At 45.6% G+C, this 19,446-nt stretch overlaps 1 protein-coding gene across 1 annotated transcript; it reads left to right on the top strand.

Annotated features, from left to right (window-relative positions):
• Positions 1-220: 220 nt before the first annotated feature.
• On the top strand, positions 221-4,745 carry LOC125512810 (ubiquitin domain-containing protein DSK2a-like). Its single transcript, XM_048677894.1, has 8 exons — positions 221-604; positions 1,862-2,596; positions 2,720-3,009; positions 3,092-3,205; positions 3,282-3,340; positions 3,482-3,510; positions 4,203-4,295; positions 4,383-4,745. Exons 1-8 carry the CDS (start codon positions 367-369, stop codon positions 4,529-4,531), a joined length of 1,707 nt encoding a protein of 568 aa, XP_048533851.1. The 5' UTR covers positions 221-366; the 3' UTR covers positions 4,532-4,745.
• The last annotated feature ends 14,701 nt before the right edge of the window (positions 4,746-19,446 follow it).

Here is a 19,446-nt window from a genome sequence, read left to right as displayed (position 1 = left end):
CCCGTTCGGTCCCAGTGGGAATAGGGAACACCCTCCCCTGACTCGAACGCTAGAAGCCTAGAACCTTCCGGTCACCGACTCTTGCGGTGGCGGTCCACGAGGACCCCCCACCCGGTATCACACAGCGCCCCCACCGCACGCAACGAATCCACGCCGTCCGCCACCCCTACCCCGTGGCGCCCTCCGCCGTTAAATCCCTCGCGTCCGCGGCCGATTTGCTTCTTCTTCTCCTCTCTTTCTTCTCTCTCCGAGCAAGGGAAGGAAGGTAAGAGGGAAAAAAAAACTCGCAAAGCTCACGCGCACACGGCAGAACCCAATCGCAGCCCACGCCCCCTGACCCGACCGGATCGAGCCTCGGCCGAGGGCATGGGCGGAGCAGGCGACGGCGAGGGGGCCGGGAGCGAGTCCCCGCCCTCGGGGGCGCGGGCGACGCTCAACATCCGGTGCGCCAACGGCGCCAAGTTCACCCTTCAGGCGGACCTGGGCGAGACGGTCGGGGCGTTCAAGGAGGCCGTGGCCGCCAGCTGCGACGTGCCGGCGCCGCAGCAGCGCCTGATCTACAAGGGCCGGATCCTCAAGGACGAGCAAACCCTAGAAAGCTACGGTGCGTGCACACCACATGGATACGGGGAATAGGGTCGCGGTTTGGCTTCGGTGGGGTCGAATTGGCCGGCCCCGTGCGTGAATTGCAAATTTGCAATGCCCGTTTGTTGGTTGGGAGCGTGCTGGTGTGGATCAGATGCAACGGTATGCTTATGTGCCGCGTTAGCCGATACTACACGGGTGACTGGTTGATGCCGGTAGAGAGTGCGGTGTGTTAGTGATAACGGATACCGTTGGCGTACATGTTTTATATAGCATAGAAGAAGGTGAAGCTGAAGGAAGCTTCCCTTGTCGCGGCATGAATTTAATTCCAAGCGTTACGGATTTTAGCTTCCGTTACTTGTGCATGTATCATTACATAGCTACAGGTGAAATCTAAAGAGATTTACTGGATTTGCTTGAGGTGGAGTGGGGAATTAGTATGTTAGCTTAAGGATCATCATAAGGAAGTTCCAGTATTTTTGTGTGTGAATTTTGGCATAGTGTTTGATTATTGACTGTAGTTTGTAGAGTAGTAAATTTGTGTCAATTGATTGTTCAGTGTGTAAAATTTATGGTACTCTGGGGAAGTATGTAAAATTTGTTGATGTATTTTTAGTAAGTCACTGTATTCTGGTAAACTGACAAAGCCTTCTGTGGAGTTTATAGTTGAATCCTAATGAAAATGCATAATGTTTTTTGTTCCTAAATGGTCGACTTCTTATTTTACAAAATAGTGTCGTACAACCACAGTCACTGGAGTTATGGCATGTTTCCGTATTTTTTGACTATTATATTTCAGAATCACACACACATAGGGCACTAATGCTACACTTCGTGTTGGGAAAATGCAGGGAACAGTCTGCAAAAGACTGGCAGATGCTACATGCCTACATGCCCTTGCATGGAGCAAATGCTTTCCAATGAATTTGTTGCATCACTAACACTTTTCATGAAAAAACATTAAATTCCATCTTTGGATTTTATTTATTTATTTTGGGAGAAAACTGGTAATTCTTGTATGAGTCTGTAACAGTTGGCTTCTTCTGTTCCAAAATGTAATTATTTGGTTGGTTATTAGCAAATTATTTTATGATGAGATGAACGATGATTTGCGGTATAGTAGCAAGTTGCACTATCTTACTATATTACAAACTCCTGTATATGGTTTTGGCACATGCAAGGATGCAAATGCATTCGTTCTTTCTATGGTAATGTTGACCTGTCATTTAGATCTCTGTGTTATTAAGCATTTTTCTATGCTACTTGTATTTTCCAGGTGTTGAGACAGATCACACCATTCACTTGGTGCGAGGCGTTGCCCAACCAGCAGCATCAGGAGCACCTGCTGCATCAAGCCCCCAAGCTTCAACTACTCCTACCAGTGGCCCTGCAGGTGGTCTTGGAGGCTTATTTCCAGGCCTTGGTGCTACTGGAGCTGCTAGTGGCAGGCCAGCAGGTTTATTTGGGGCTGGACTTCCGGAATTAGATCAAATGCAGCAACAGTTGAGCCAGAATCCCAACCTTATGAGGGAGATAATGAACATGCCAATGATGCAGAGTCTCATGAATAACCCTGATCTAATACGCAATATGATTATGAATAATCCACAAATGCGTGATATTATTGATCGGAATCCAGATCTTGCCCATGTCCTCAATGACCCTAGTGTTCTCCGCCAGACCCTTGAAGCTGCAAGAAACCCTGAAATTATGAGGGAGATGATGCGGAACACAGACAGAGCAATGAGCAACATTGAAGCTTCCCCTGAAGGGTTTAATATGCTCCGGCGTATGTATGAAACTGTACAGGAGCCTTTTCTTAATGCAACAACAATGGGAGGGGGTGGGGAAGGCACCCCGGCCTCTAACCCGTTTGCAGCTCTTCTTGGAAATCAGGGGCCTAACCAAGCCGGCAATGCTGCTACAAATGCTCCAATTACCGGCCCAGAGTCCACAACAGGAACCCCTGTTCCAAATACTAATCCACTTCCAAACCCCTGGAGCAACAATGGTAGGTTCTAGTTATTTAGAGTTTTTTGTTTGTTTTGTTGTTGAATGTTGATAATTACATGTGGTAGTATTTTTATTCTCACTGCTGCTGATAATTGCCTGTGATACAATTTTATTTTCCCAGCTGGGGGTGCGCAAGGAACACCACGGTCAGGTCCTGCTGCTAGTACCAGGGCTGGTGCAACTGGTGGCCCAGGAGGGCTGGGTTCAGCAGATTTGAGCAGCCTGCTCGGTGGTCTTGGTGGGAATGCAAGAACTGGTGCTGCAGGTGGTCTAGGAGGGTTGGGTTCAGCAGATTTGGGGAGTATGCTTGGTGGTCCACCTGATGCTGCTCTTTTGAGTCAGATGCTGCAAAACCCTGCTATGATGCAGATGATGCAGAACATTATGTCTGACCCACAGTCAATGAACCAGGTCCAATATTTTTCAAAACTAGTTCCTTTATGATTTTTGGAGATGAACTTGGATCATTCTGTAACATTTGCTTGTCCCACAGTTGCTTAGCATGAACCCAAATGCACGTAGCCTGATGGAGTCAAACACTCAGTTGAGGGATATGTTCCAAAACCCAGACTTTCTTCGCCAGATGGCATCCCCAGAGGCTTTGCAGGTAAAATCTGTTGCGATGCAAGTTAACAACTGTTCTCGTATTTTATTTTATGATAATTTGTATTTGTTCTGCGCAGCAATTACTCTCATTCCAGCAGACACTGTCATCACAGCTTGGCCAAAATCAACCTAGCCAGTGAGTAACTCTAATTCAATAGCATCATTGTATCACCCCTTTTTTTATGAAATTAAATGAAATGGAGATTATGAAGTGCAGTTATGTTCATTTTTTGAGGGTGCAATTATGCGTTTGCTGAGTCATCTTTTTTTCTTTCAGGGCTGGTAACCTAGGAGGCAATGGCACAGGTAATTGTTCTTGATTATTATGTTCTTTATGCACAATCTCTTCTTCCTTGATATGGATTACGATGTCAGGTTTGATGTGAATGCTCCAGAGTTCTCTTATGTTGTTTGTAGTTGATCTCCTGTGTTCCCGCAAAAAAAAAACATCTCCTGTGGCAAGAGTTGCTTTTCTATACACACTCTGCTTGGTTCATGTTCATAAAGTTTCTGCTCCGTGATTTGTTAGGGTATACTGTTGTGGCATTAGAATCATTACCTGTCATTGATAACTCGAAACTACTAAGGCGATTTTCTTTTTTGCAAGATAATTACTGAATTAAACATTAGAAGTTAGAAATTCACAGAATCATTTGGCCTACAGTCAATTATCGATGCGTTCCTGATTCTGAATCATGTGATACGTTTCTTCAAATGGAAATGGGTTGCCTCTGACCAAAATACTGTTCCACTCATTTGGATTTGTTAACTGAAAAATAGATTGTAGTTACATGCACCTTGATACCACCGCTATTGAGCCATTTTTATTTGTAATGTCTCTGATCTACTGTCCAGCTGCTTTGCGGTGCTACCTGGATATTGAACAGAATTTGTACGTAGTCTTGACTGCAGAGTGCTCAGTTCTGAAGCAAAACTAGATGTGCAGTGCAGAGATCTTAAGTTCTGTCTAGATAAACACATTTTATCAACAAATACAGGCACGCGGGGAAATGTTGGTCTGGACACCTTGATGGGCATGCTTAGTGGGCTTGGTGCTGGAGGTGGCTTAGGTGTACCAAATGCCTCCAATGGTTTGTATACGCTGCCGTCTTGAGAATTTGCCTGCTCTTATTGCGTTCCGTCAGCTGATATTAGTTTCCCTGTTCTCAAAATTTCAGTGCCACCGGAGGAACTCTATGCAACGCAACTTGGCCAGCTCCAAGAAATGGGGTTCTTTGACACCGCAGAGAATATTCGGGCATTGATGGCCACTTCTGGGAACGTACATGCTGCTGTGGAGCGCCTTCTCGGGAACTTTGGCCAGTAGATAAAACGAGCCAGATGCTGCCCGTAATCTCCCTGTTTTAGCCAACAGGCAGTGTCCGTCTACAGTAAAAAAGACGGAATAATACAGTTAACTTTTTCCCGTACATGGTCGTCATGCCTTTGTTTTTTCTGTGTTGTATTGACAATTTGGATTGATGTACATACATATCAGATGATCCGGTGTTACCGCAAAGAATGTGGCTCTAGTTTTCCAAGTGTCAAGTCGACCCATCTTTTTTCTGAGATGCACACACAATAGAAACCCCAACAATGTAGGTGCACGTTTTTTGCTCAGTTTTTTTTAATCTTTTTCCCACATGCGGTAGAAGAGTAGGAAAGCTGTGATCGTCTTGGTTTAAAGATGAGTGGGTTAATAATTTTTTGCAGATGCTAATTTCCCGTGTGAAGAAAATTGCACAAACCATCACCTATTGGGGTCAAATTTATTTGTATAGAAAACCTATTCTTTGCGTTTGTTGCACAAAACACCACCTAATCTGCTGCAATCTTTATCTTTATCTTTACCTAATATTAAAAGAAGAATTGTTTCTTCAGTTCTTTTCGTTCATGGTGGGACCCATATAATTTTCGTATTTCTCAGGCTTCGTACGTCGCAGGCGTTTCCTCATGTGGGCGTTCTCCTGATTCATTGAGGACACAAAGTTTCAGCTAAAGATATGGTTTTCTAAATATGTAATAAGTATGTGTTGTTGAAGTGCGAATTCGGTAGCACATGAATTTGCTAGTGTGGGGCGTCTGTACCCTGCAAACCACTGTGTAGAGTATGAGTCTGATGTTTCAGCCCATGTAGCTGCTTGTGTCGCGGGTGATTTACCCAGACACCATTAAGTAATAAAGCTATGCTTTGCCCAAAAAAAAATTTACAGGACACACAGAGCCTCAATGGGCTGGCCCATTAGTATACAAAACAGTCCGCGCCAGTAAAATAATTTCCAAGGAAAAATACTGTGATGGGAGGAATTAAACCCAGCCCGCTCACACTACAACACTCAAATGCTAACCACTAGACTAAACAAGACTAGGTGTTTAATTAGAACCACAAAATTTAAAATTAAGTACACAGTCGTGCCAGATATTGAGAGGAATATATATTTTTTAAGTGAATAAGTTTTAGAATGTGAATTTTTTGAAAGTTGTTAATAAATTTTTTAAAGCCAAACATTGTTTAAAGAACAATATTTGTCTTTTTATTTTTTTTTCTAAACCTGGGTATTTTTTAAAACACAAACAATTTTTTAAAAGTAGGATGTACTGTTGTCATTATTTCTGGAATTTGCAAACATTTTAAAAACACAAATATTTTTTGAACATTAAATTTGAAAAGGCAAACATTTTAATAAACATGTTTTTTTAAACTGGGAGGTACTATAGCTAAATTGTTTTAATCTATACCTATATTAATAAAACTTGGCAAAATTTTAAAATATGCCCACATGATGCTTTGTTTTACTTCACTTTATTAAACTAGGGACATGGAAGGAATCTTTTTCTCTGTTGCATCTTCACGTACAACCGTCTCACTTGGTCGAGTGACTCCCGTCAAAATGCATGAGAAGTCCAACCAAGGTTTCATGCATGGTCTATGTGACACAAACTACTCAATTTACATGATGACATGGACATATATTATGTGCAGTGCTTTTCCCTATTATATTAGCCAGATGATAAAAGAACTGGATTCAACACTCTTGATCTTCGTCGGACACGAAGGCGGCTCAACAGTCCAGCTATTGGACCTTGCCAACCTTGATTAGTGATAACTGGTACTGCGACCACCGGTGACGAGGACGGCAAAGACGAAAAACGGAAACGTGTGTCTATTGTTATATTGAAATGGAGGATGTGGACCCGAGGATGAGGTATTAGTCACGTTTACTATGTTATGGGCATGAGGGTGAGGTTTTTAGTCATACTTAATGGGCAAGGGCGTGTGAGGGCTGTTTTCTCCCGTTGCAACGCAAAGGCATGTTTTCTAGTTAGCTCTAATCCATCATTTGATGTGGTTCACATGGTAGGTCCTGCTTGTAAGTGTACATGCAGCGGAAAAAATGCCGCATTAGTCGGCTTGGACTAAAAAAAAATCTAATATCTCCCAAAATATGGTCAAATTGAGTTGAAACTTCCAAATCAATACTTGGGTACACACATATTATTTGTTTTCTTAAAAATATAGAATTATGAAAAAATGATTGAGCCATGAAACTGCCAATATCTCCCAAACATGTCCAAATAAGCTAAACAGTTGTCAAATTGGTAAGGGAACCGATTGGCATCAACCGCACAATCAAGGCGCTACATCAACTACCGTTAGATCAAAATTGTGCATCTCTTGCATGTTTTAATCCGGCTGAGTCTCCCACCCAACATTCATTGTACTCTGCAACATTACCTATGTTGCAGACGTTTCTTCCACAATAATACCTACATTGCAAAAAAGCGAAGACGGAACAAAAAATTCAACATCTCCTCTGTTGCAAAAAAATCTGCCGAAAAAAACTGCAGCAAGACCTCTGTTGCAAAAAAAAAACTGCAACAAGACCTTTGTTGCAGTGGTGGAGGCGTCGCTTGGCCGCTTGATGCGCCAGATCCGACGGCTCGCGACCCGACCAATGTTTTAAAAGGGTCAGTCATATATATATATATGTGTGTGTGTGTGTGTGTGTGTGTGTGTATGATTTACCTATTTCTATTTTTAAATGTTAAGTTATAAACCAATAATTGTAACTAGCAATTAAAATTGTTCATATTGGTAGTTTTATTGGTTGGCTGATGTCATAGGTTTTTCTTTGCCATGTGTGAACTTACAAGCGGAATCTACTCATCAGTAATGATGTCAGTATAGTCAAATGATAGATTAGAGGTTACTGCAATGGGTTACACCAATAGATGGTACATGTGGGTTGGAGGTAGGGAATGAAACGGACGATGTCCTTTGATAGTAGAGATGAAGACACCGCTAGGTCCTCTTTGATTTGTAGGAATCTCAAAACGTAGGAATAGAAAAATACAGGATCGGAGTGGTATGCCCACTTGAATATTATAAGATTAGCCTACAGTGTTTGATGCCATGTAAAATACAAACAAATTATATAAAAAAGGTTGAAATGGACACTAGATTTCTAATTAAATGTACTACACATGATTTCTTAGATTTTTTTCCATAGAATTCAATCCTATGAATCAAATGAACAACGTAGAATTCTTTTCTAAAGATTCCAACCCTCCATAATCCTATGGAATTCATTTGACTCAAAGGTGAAGGACCCATTTGTTCCACGTTTTTGAAGCATGAGTAGTGTTGGAATACAATTGTATGGAGATAGGACTAGTATTTTGTTGAGGAACGCAGTATTTCAAAATTTTATCTACGATCACACAAGATCTATCTAGGAGATGCATAGCAACGAGAGGGAGAGTGTGTCCACGTACCCTCGTAGTCCGAAAGCGAAAGCGTTTAGTAACGCGGTTGATGTAGTCGAACGTCTTCGCGATCCAACCAATCCAAGCACCGAACGTACGACACCTCCACGTTCAACACACGTTCAGCTCGGTGATGTCCCTCGAACTCTTGATCCAGTTAAGCCCGAGGGAGAGTTCCGTCAGCACGACGGTGTGGCGACGGTGATGATGAAGTTTACAGGCGCAGGGCTTCGCCTAAGCACTATGACGATATGACCGAGGTGTGTAACTGTGGAGGGGGGCACTGCACACGGCTAAGAGAAACTTTGGTGTGTCTTTAGGGTGCCCCTCTCCCACGTATATAAAGGGAGGAGGAGAGGAGGCCGACCATAGGGGTGGCACGCCATAGGGAGGAGTCCTACTTGGACTCCTGGTCCAAGTAGGATTCAGCCCCCCTTTCCTATTCCAACTAGGAGGAGGGAAGGGGAAGGAGGGGAGAAGGAAGGAGGGGGCGCCGCCCCCTCCTAGTCCAATTCGGACCATCCCATGGGGGGGGGCGCGGCCACCCCTTGAGGCCCGTCTCTCCTTTCCCCTAATGCCCATTAAGGCCCATTACTCTCCCGGGGGGTTCCGGTAACCTCCCGGTACTCTGGAAAATACCTGAAACACTTCGGAACCATTCCGGTGTCCGAATATAACCTTCCAATACATCGACCTCTATGTCTCGACCATTTTTAGACTCCTCGTCATGTCCGTGATCTCATCCGGGACTCTGAAAAAACTTTGGTACATCAAATCACATAACTCATAATACAAATCGTCATCGAACGTTAAGCATGCGGACCCTACGGGTTCAAGAACTATGTAGACATGACCGAGACACATCTCCGGTCAATAACCAATAGCGGAACCTGGATGCTCATATTGGCTCCTACATATTCTACGAAGATCTTTATCGGCCAAACCGCATAACAACATACGTTGTTCCCTTTGTCATCGGTATGTTACTTGCCCGAGATTCGATCGTCGGTATCATCATACCTAGTTCAATGTCGTTACCGGCTGTTGACACCAGATTTTGACACGGCCAAGAACTTAATTAAGATGGCCTCAAATGGAGAAGTGCTCAAAGTGAGAAAGTTCTGTATCGTCAAAAAGAGAAACTTTCATATTTGGGCCATAGCCATCCGGTCTCATCTCTAAGGCCAAAGTTGTGTTTGAAGTACTCAGATTTTATATTCAGAACACTATTCAGCTTATTACGCCCCCAAGATGGCCTTATATGAGAAATGTTTCTACACGGATTATCTTCGTCTCGTCGAGACGATCGATTTCGATATAAAAACGTCTAAATCGGAGTTCGTATGCAAAAGTTAGAGCCAAAACAGTGTGCTGCATAAGTTTGCCCCGGAAGTTCCGGGCAAAACTTCCGGGGAGGTTCTGGGCTAAACCGAAAGTTTGCACGCGGTGTGCCCCAAAAACTGGAATTTTAACATTGTTTGCAGATTTGCGGGGCCGATTTCAATATCAAGATGACCTCGAATGAAAAAGTGATTAATTGAAGAGTTTTTCTCCATTGCAAGATCTACAACTTTGCTTTTGGGACCATCGTCATCCGAAGTAGTATGCGGCCTGCAGATTCAGTGCAAGAGAGCTACTTGATATAATTTCAGTCCGGAAGTTCCGGGCCAGACCGGAAGTTCCGTCCCTCGTAGTCCGAGTTAGGGTAACTTTTGATGATTTGGACGTGATTTGAGTCCTTTTCTTGTATAGAAAGTCCAGTCGCCTCATATGTATGTAAGGGGTGACGGCCGATTGAACAACACACAATCGATCTATCAATATATCATCTTTTTACCTTTACCTTTATCTCTCTCCCTTGTTCTTCTTCTTCCTCGTTCTTCGTTTATTCTTCGTTTGCAGGGCGGCGAACTTCGAGGCCCTAGGGGCTATCAGGTCGACATAGAGCAGTCCATAGCCGCCGCAAGCCCTGACGGGGTCCCTCCCGGGCGTGTGGGGTTTCGGGTCCTCAAAAGCACCCGCCGGATTGCTTGCGTACCGCGCTTCCGGACGGGTCTCCTTCGACGCGAGCTGCGGTGCATCACCCTCAGCGTTGGAGGTACACGGTGACGTGTTCGTGTGCGAACACACTTTTTGGCGACTCCGCTGGGGACACGTCAATCCGGCGGGTGCTTTTGACGTGAGCCGCGGTGCATCACCCTCGGCGTTGGAGGTACACAGTGACGTGTTCGTGTGTGAACACACTTTTTGGCGACTCTGCTGGGGAAGAAGCTTTGAACAGTCTCCAACCCGTTCTTGCTACGAAGAGATCGTCATCTAGGGTTTGCAATCTACAAAGGTAATATGAATACCCAATTCCCTACTGTAGATGTAAATAATTCATATGATGTTACTAGAGCGTTCAATGATTATACTCTATCGGCCAGCCCTAGTTTTTTCAATAAGGCATCTAATTACATGCATAGGCCGATTCAAAGTAATTTACATGTTTCAACTTCTTATGATACTAGTAACATACCACATATGTATCCTAACTCTCATGCATCGGCAACCCCACAAATCCATATGCCGATGAACAACATGATGGGTTCGGTTAATTAATTTGGAACACCTCATGTTAAAATTTCCAATAGCATAGAAGAAAGTGTTTCACCTTTTTATTCATCGGCAACTAATTTGCAGTATGTGAATCCAACCTTACCGATGGATGGGAGAATTGGCCATGCTACTACTAGCTATTCGGCCAGTTACTCTCAACCATCATATGCTACACCTCATTTTAGTAATTTTTCAGCACCGTATGCAATTGTAGATGTTCATAATTCGGCCCCGCATCTTCATGGTCATAGCCGAATAAGTGAAAATTTTACAGGAACACATGTGCCGTCATCAAATACTGTAGCATATAATGCATACTCTATGCAATTCGAGAATTTCGGCAACACTCACGAATCATTGCCGAAAGAATCTGAAAGTATTGTGCAGCAATCCCTTCCAGAAGCGCTTGTGGCTGCGATAAAAAAGAGCTTGGCACAAAACAAGAAAACTAGTGCTCTTTGCCTTGAACAATATGAAAAGGGGTTGTTTCCTGATTATGCTGCAATAAAGGCTAGAGTTTTGCAAGAAGATGAAACTACATGCATTGATAGAATTGGCGAAAGAGCATATGGTTATACAGCAGTGCATACACCTCCACCTAGTACCGCAGCATATTATACACCCCCTACACAATTGCAAAATTTCGGCAACACTAACACTTCATTGCCGAAAGATTCTAGAAGCGTTGGGGGGCAAACTAATCTAGAGCGGGCTGAGATTGAGAGGGGAGTTAAAGCTTTGCGCGATAGGGTGCAAGTACTTCGCCAAGAGAGAATTGATAGGGAATTAGCTCAAAGAAAAGAAGTGTTGCCAATTGATATAACCGGTGAAAAGAATGATGATTCGGAAACTAAAAGTGCTTCGGTTGAAAAAGCCGAATCAAGTAGTATATATTCCGAATCCATCAAATCCAAAGAGGCAAACATTGTTGAGAAAGGGCATGGGAAGTATAACAAGACAACCATATTTGATTTTTCTGAAGTTAATGGAACCTACTTCCTGCCCTATGAGTTTCGTGCCATAGAAATTGGTGAGCTTCAAGAACAAGAACAAGTAGCCGAAGAAAGTTTGATGGACGAAGATCTTCAAACTAATGATGCACGAAACCAAGAGAAAGATGATGACAAGGCGTTGGGGAGCTATCCGAAGGCGGAGCAAGATATTCTTCAAGTCACACCATCATCATGCTCTCCCAACATATTTGAAGAGGTATGTCTAGCAAGTAATTTACCTATTTTCAGATTTGGTCACAACTTTATTGTTGATGCATCTATTAGAAAAATTCTAATAAGTAATTTTCAAAGACCAATGGAGAAGGGCAATTTACTTGTTAGCAATAAAATTGTTACTAAGCATATCGGTCAATATATTGTACCATTCAAACAGACCGATAGTGACGTATCACTTGTAACGCCCTCGATGCGGCTATATCTCCCATGTGTCGAAGCATGACTTAAAGGCATAACCGCTTTGAAAGCAATGTCGCAAGTGAGGTAATCTTCACACAACCCATGTAATACATAAGGGAAAGAGATACCTAGTTGGCTTACAATCACCACTTCACACAAATACATGAATAAAGCATTACATCATCCAAATACAATCAAGGTCCGACTACGGAACCAAAATAAAAGAAGAACCCCAAATGCGACAAGGTCCCCGATCGACCCCAACTGGGCTCCACTACTGATCAACTGGAAGCGGAACAACATAAAGGACAAGATCTTCATCGAGCTCCTCCTTGAGCTTGGTTGCGTCATATGCACAGTTCAACGGCACCTGCAAGCTGGTTTGGAAAGTATCTATGAGTCACGAGGACTCAGCAATCTCACACCCTCGCGATCAAGACTATTTAAGCTTATGGGTAAGTACAGGGTAGTAGAAATGTACGGAAATCCAGTGCGGAACTGCAAGCAAAGCAGGAACAGGGTGAGATACGATTGTTGGCAAAGACTATAGCGTGCATGAAAGAGAGGAAGAGTGAGAAGTGAGAGGTCAAAGATGGAATTCGAGGAATACTATGATAGAAGTGAGATCTCAGGACATCAGCGCTATGCGTCCAAAGGTGCCAATGACACTCGAACGACATGTTCACTGTCGCGATCTCTGACCGATGACAAGAGACGCATCCAGAGCGGTGTACACGACGGCCGGTGATGTATTTTAGGATTAAAGTCAAGCTTAGGCGTTTTCTAACACAAGCCGTGAAAGCGGTAAACATAATATTGCCCATACTGAGACGGCGATAGATCATGGCACGTGGGCAGTTTCTACGACATAGGTGGTTCAAATCACACGCGAATCGTGCCAGGTCGCGGATGTGCGCAGGTGAGCAACTTGGTAGCCACTCATCGGCCAGCGCAATGGCTGGCATCACACGGGGTCAGCAAGTGAGCGCAGAGGACGGCGAGATAGTATCAGTATGTCCTTTCCTTGTTTCTAATTCTTAGGTTTAACCGGAGTGTTGTGCCGCGTTGTGCTCAAATCTTTTTCATCCTATCAAGTCTTGGTTATCTTCTTTTCAACTGGAGTGCTATAAAGAAATCTTTCTTCTCGTGTAATTCCTTCCTCTAGTGCTACTACCGAAGCGATTCGCTCTTTGCAACTTTGTTCATATTCTCACGTTGGTATCTAAACGATTCATTTCTGACAAGTTAAATTTGACAATTCCTATAGCAACATCCTGCTCGTCAAATGTGCCGACATATCAACTCTTCTCTGAGTAGTGTCGACTCGTGGTGCGTAACATAAAGGCATCGCATATCTCTAGATGCAGCTTTACCCTTCATATTCGTTTTCTCGTCCACTGATTTTGCACCTTATCCTCGCTACGCCTAGCTCTACTAAAGAATCTCATGCGGAAACGCTAGAATCACTCTCGTAGTGTGTGGCCCGAAGTTGACCCGCTGCGCCAGGTGTCTTCCAGTTATTCGCTGTTGTTGCCTGTCATTTGCTTGCGTGTTGCATCATACTCATGTCATCATGTGCGATTGCATCATCATGTTTTCAAAACTGCATCGTGCCGGTTCTCCCCATTCCGTCTCGTTGTCCATTCTGAGCCCAGACACACTTGCACGCGCCCGCGGCATGTCCGAAATATTATTTTATAAGTGGCGGAAAATGTTCTCGGATTGGGTTGAAAGTTGGTGTGTGGTCTTATTATAGTGTAGATAACCGCCTGTCAAGTTTCATCGCATTCGGAGTTCGTTTGATAGCCCCAACAGTTAAACTATAGCGGCAGTATAGCGTCTAACGTCGGACGTTTTCGGTCTCCGGAAACAGTCGCCGGGCCTCCCTCTCTTCTCTTCTCTCAGCTCGAGACCGTCTACACAGCCCACCTAGTCCATCCTCCTTCCCCTCTTCACTTCCGGAGTTGTCCGATGCGATCGCACGGTCCGAAACCCTCTCTGCTCAGTGCTTAAGACCCCTCGCGCGTCCGAAAATGCTTCCCGAACCCGAACCCGGACTTCGTCACCGTTGTGTCCGGATCATCCCCAAACATCTACAAAACGTCTCCATTTTTCTTTATTTGGGACCTCCCTAGCCTATTTTATTCGCGAATCGTCCGATTGCAAATCGTAAGCGGAGGAAGCGGGTGAACGCGTACCACGTGAACAGCTTAAAAGGTCTTTCCTTGGTGGGAAAGTCATACTATAGTATCTCACACTTACCATAAGTCCTATAGTTGCGACAAAACCCCTAAAACATTAGGTCAACCTCTATCGCTCTCGCCACCGAGACCGACCAGACATCCTCCCCACCTCGGGTCTTCCCCGAATCCAAATGCCTCCTCGTTTTCTCCACCCAACCAACCCAGCTCATTCCCTGGATCCCCTCGCAGTCACTAAGCCAGCCACTTCTCGATTCCCTGCGCCGCCAGCCACGCTCGGGAGGAGCCCAATGCCCTCTGCGCCTCGTCCCGCAGCTCGCCGAGAGCCACTCAAGGGCAAGCCATGGCGCCCATCGGACCTCTCCACCAGCGCCGTCGCTCGAAGGTCACCGGATCCATCTGCCAGATGCCTTCTTCAACCAGATCCGCGACCCCAGTGAACTCCGCTCGCGCAGCCGACGTCCACTTTCAATCGTCCGCACCATAAGCCCATAGCGCCGCTGTTGCTCGTCCTGGACCTCCTCTGCAGGGTAACGCCGAATTCAGGCGCCCGTGTTGACCCCGACCTTTCGGCCACGCATCGTGAGAGAAACGGCCCCCTCGCTAACAAAAACCGGATACCGCCCAGACTCGCCTGCTGTCGTCCCGGCACTGCTCAGATAGTGGCCCGTCCTGTCAAGCACCGCGGCTCATTGGCAGCTCTCAGTTCACCACGCGCAGCCTTGCTCACACATTACCAAGCCAGCGGACAAAGCAGAGTCCAATGTGCCCGCCATGTGTGCTCTCGCTAAGCACGCAGAGACTACTCGCGCGACACATCAGTTTCTCCCACTGACCTCGCCTTCGATTTCCCTAACCTGGGTACGCCATTCTAGCGCCTGGGCATCCGCACCAGCTCCCTGCTAAGCACCCGTCTCTCCTGAGCCTTCCGCAGCGTGCGCGTCGCGGCAAGCCAGACACCTCCCTGTGCCTCGCATCCCTCGACGTGTCGCTCCTTTGTTTTGTTCGAACAGAGGAGGACGAGCAGCGCCCGCAACCCCTGCCCCGTCTCAATCTCAAGGCCCAATCCCTTCCGAGCCGGCCCCCTCTCCACGTCGCCCGCACCCTTAGCCTCAAGCCAGCCGGCCCTCTTGGGCCTCCTCCACCGACCAGCCCATGAGGCATGGTGAGATGCCCCCAGCTCCTGTTAACCTGCCTAGAGCCAACACAGGCTAGCATGTTGCTAGCGGCACCAATGTGCACGTTTTTTGTGCTCGTGGTGTCCTCAATTCAATAGGGAGGCGCGCATGGATAAGAACAAGTGTTGTTGACAGTGCACGTGTAGCCCACATAGAGTTCATCAGCAAAAAGTAGTGAGCTGAAGAGTGGAGCCAACTAAACAGCACCCCACGCCAAAAGAGGATAGAAGTTGAGTTTACTTGAGGCGGTAAAAACATGTCATTATCCCTAGCTTAAGTACCATGCGCAACTATCAGGAGAAAGTGAAAGAACGATGACCATGAAATTGAAGATAAATGGACTACTCGAACGGGCTTATTCGCTCACAAATCAACGATGCGTGTATCTGAGCAGATACATCTCAAGAATCGTAATATAGATACTCCCAACCTAGTCTCACAATCCAACACGTGTGGAACCAAGATTAGCGATCTTTAACAAATATCTGATGGTATGGCCCTAATTTTTCCATATCAAATAACATGCCAGAAAATGGGCTCATCATTAAATCTATGCCAATTAAAATGCGATAAACAAAAAGATCTGCAATGCATTAAATTTCCAGGGAATCCATATAAATCCATTTGCATGGCTAGCATAATGGGTGATGCAACAAACAATACGACGTGATAAAAAGAGGGTTAGATTATATAAGTTGTGGGGACCTCAATATATTGCTACAATCCGAGAGTTCGATGGATTGAACGGAAGACCCCATTTTGCGAAGTTATTTAGGTATGTATGGCGGCCGTTTTATTTGATACACCACAACACTCAAAATTTATATAATGTTGAGTGTTTTAACAATGGCAAGAGTTAAGCAAAAGAGTAGCACTACTATCTGAGGCCAAGTTAAAATGAGAGCACGGGAAGCAACAAACTAACAATAAAGTCCGCCGAAAGATCTCTCAATATGCATACCTCATTAAGGTATTAGCCGCTAACACATACTCTGGTATCGTTCCACTATTTACTAGGAGATAATTATTATAGCGCTCTCCTCCTCACGAGATAGCTCTAAAGTCTTTAATCGGAGGTCACCATGATAAACTATGCAAAATTCTACCCCATTTACATATAAAGTTTATTAGATTCTGAGTTATGGTTATTTAGTTATGAATAAAAGCATTTTAGCATGTTATTAAAGAAAATTAAGGCAAACATCATTTTAAACATGTCAAACATGATTGAAAGTTGGAGATTATTAAACTAGATGAAATTCTAGTCACATACCATATATAAATCATTTTAATACGATGCTTGGTTAATGAGTTATTATATGCATGAAACTTAAGGGGTTTTATATAAATATGCAGTACTCTGGATAAAAGACAAATTCGTAGAACGGAAAAAAATGACATGGGCCGAAACTGGCTGGCCTAGCAGGAACAAGAGCTGGGGGCATCTCACCATGCCTCATGGGCTGGTCGGTGGAGGAGGCCCAAGAGGGCCGGCTGGCTTGAGGCCAAGGGCGCGGGCAACGTGGAGAGGGGGCCGGCTCGGAAGGGATTGGGCCTTGAGATCGAGACGGGGCAGGGGTTGCGGGCGCTGCTCGTCCTCCTCTGTTCGAACAAAACAAAGGAGCGACACGTCGAGGGATGCGAGGCACAGGGAGGTGCGGCTCCGGCGAGCGGGGCCAGAGACGGGGCAGCGGAGCGGCGCGGATCCAGGCGCTAGATGGCGTACCAGGTAGGATCCGAGGCGAGGCAGGGGAAGATGGCGGCGACTGCTGCTTGCGGACATGGCGCCCATGGCTGCTCCGCTGCTGCTGAGTGGAGGCAAGGCTGCGCGTGTGACGAGGCTGCAGGCGCGGTGCTTGACAGCGGGCACTTCGCAGCGGGACGACAGCAGGCGAGCTGGGCGGCCGGTTTTGGTTGAGGGGAGGCCGTTCCTCACCGGATGCGTGGCCGAAGGCGGGGTCAACACGGGCGCCTGATTCGGGTTCACTGCAGAGGAGGTCCAGGACGAGGCCAACAGCGGCGCATGGCTTGGTGCGGACGATGAAAGGGACGTCGGCTGCGCGAGCGGGAGTTCACTGGGGTCGCGGATCTGGTTGAAGAAGGCATCTGGCAATGGATCCGGCGACCTTCGAGCGACGGCGCTGGTGGAGAGGTCCGATGGGTGCCATGGCTTGCCCTTGAGTGGCTCTCGGCGAGCTGCGGGACGAGGCGCAGAGGGCATCGGGCTCCTCTCGAGCGTGGCTGGCGGCGCAGGGAATCGAGAAGTGGCTGGCTTAGGTTGACTGCGAGGGGATCCAGGGAATGAGCTGGGTTGGTTGGGTGGAGAAAACGAGGAGGATTTGGATCGGGGAAGACCCCGAGGTGGGAGATGCTGGCGGCGGTGGGATGGGACAAGGGTCCTAATTTTTAGGGTTTGTCCAAATAGACTAGGAGTGGAGTATATATATACCTCACAGACTAGGTTAGGGGCTACCTCGTCCCTACGATTGCAATTGGACGATCGCGGATAAAATAGCTAGGGAGTCCAAAAAGGAAAATGGTGACGTTTTGTAGACGTTTGGGGATGATCCGGACACAACGGTAGCGACAGCCCGAGTCGGGTTCGGGACAACTTTCGGACGCGCACATATGGGATTTTGATGCACTGAGCAGAGAGGGTCTCGGACCGTGCGATCGCATCGGACAACTCCGGAAGCGAAGAGGGGAAGGAGGATCGACTAGGTGGGCTGTGTAGACGGTCTCGAGCTGAGAGGAGAGAAGAGAGGGAGGCCCGGCGACTGTTTCCGGAGACCGAAAACGTCCGACGAAAAGACCGGCTATAATGCCGCTATAGTTTAACGGTTGGGCTATCAAACAGACTCCGAATGCGATGAAACTTGACAGGTGGTCTATCTACACTATAATAAGACCACACGTCAACTCTCAACCCAATCCGAGAACATTTCTCGGCCACTTATAAAATATTATTTCGGACATGCCGCGGGCGCGTGCAAGTGTGGTTGGGCTCAGAAAGGACAACAGAAGGAACAGGGAGAAACCCGGACGGATGCAGGTTTTGAAAACATGATGATGCAATGCACATGATGACATGATGAAATGCAACACACAAGCAAATGACATGGCAACGCAGCGAATAGCTGGAAGACACCTGGCACATCACTCCACCACTACGAGAGGATCTCGTCCCAAGATCTAGAATGGCACCGGAGGGAAAACGGGAGAGAAAAAGAAGAGGTAAAACTAAGTTGCTTCTTTTACAAACGAGTGAAACCAAGGAACCTTGAAAAGTTAAACAAATTAAAAGAAAGAATACAACGGAGATGAACAAAGTTGAAAACACCTCGTTAGAAAAGAGGAATAAGGAAGAACAATTTCTTATAGCACTCCAGTTGAAAAGAGATACAAGACTTGATAGGATGAAAAGGATTTGAGCAAAGGGGCACAACACTCCGGTTAAACAAGATAGAAAAGGAAAAAGACTGATATAATTTGGACAGCACTTTGACTATAAATGGAAGAAATTGAACATGATCTTGACAAACCGAGATGAGGAGTGAAAAGAGCAACATCACTAGACCTCCGGGAGAAAGAATAGAAGTTGGCTCTTGGAAAGGAAAGAATTGAGAGGAAAAAGACATCTTCTACCACAATAGAATTTGAAAAAGCATCCTTAAAAGAAGGGTTGAACGGAATTGTTGGAAAACCAACAATGAAAAGGATAAGCTTGATATGGTCTTATGGAATACACCTAAAATTATGAGGTGACAACCTGCCACTCATGGGAAAAGAATTGGATTGATATGAACAAATTGACGAGAAAGTATGTCGCACCGGAAAGGATAAATGAAGAAATTGGATCATTTATAAGAACCATAGATAGCAACAATCCTTAGGGAAAGCTTTAGGTGAAATATAACCCAAGGTAACTCCAATGACGAGATTGATGGATTTAAAATACCTCATTCTTAATAACATGTGAATCATGAAACATGAACTCAAATTATCAAGAATGACATAATACCACCTCCAATGATTCGGAAGAAAGAATTGCAATCCGGATAGCAAGATGAAGAATGCTTGAGTTCCTCT

This window comes from Triticum urartu, chromosome 1, assembly GCF_003073215.2.
Source record: "Triticum urartu cultivar G1812 chromosome 1, Tu2.1, whole genome shotgun sequence".
Lineage (NCBI taxonomy): Eukaryota > Viridiplantae > Streptophyta > Magnoliopsida > Poales > Poaceae > Triticum > Triticum urartu.
The sequence above is the reverse complement of the archived record's forward strand: the minus strand, read 5'-3'. Positions and strand labels throughout refer to the sequence as shown.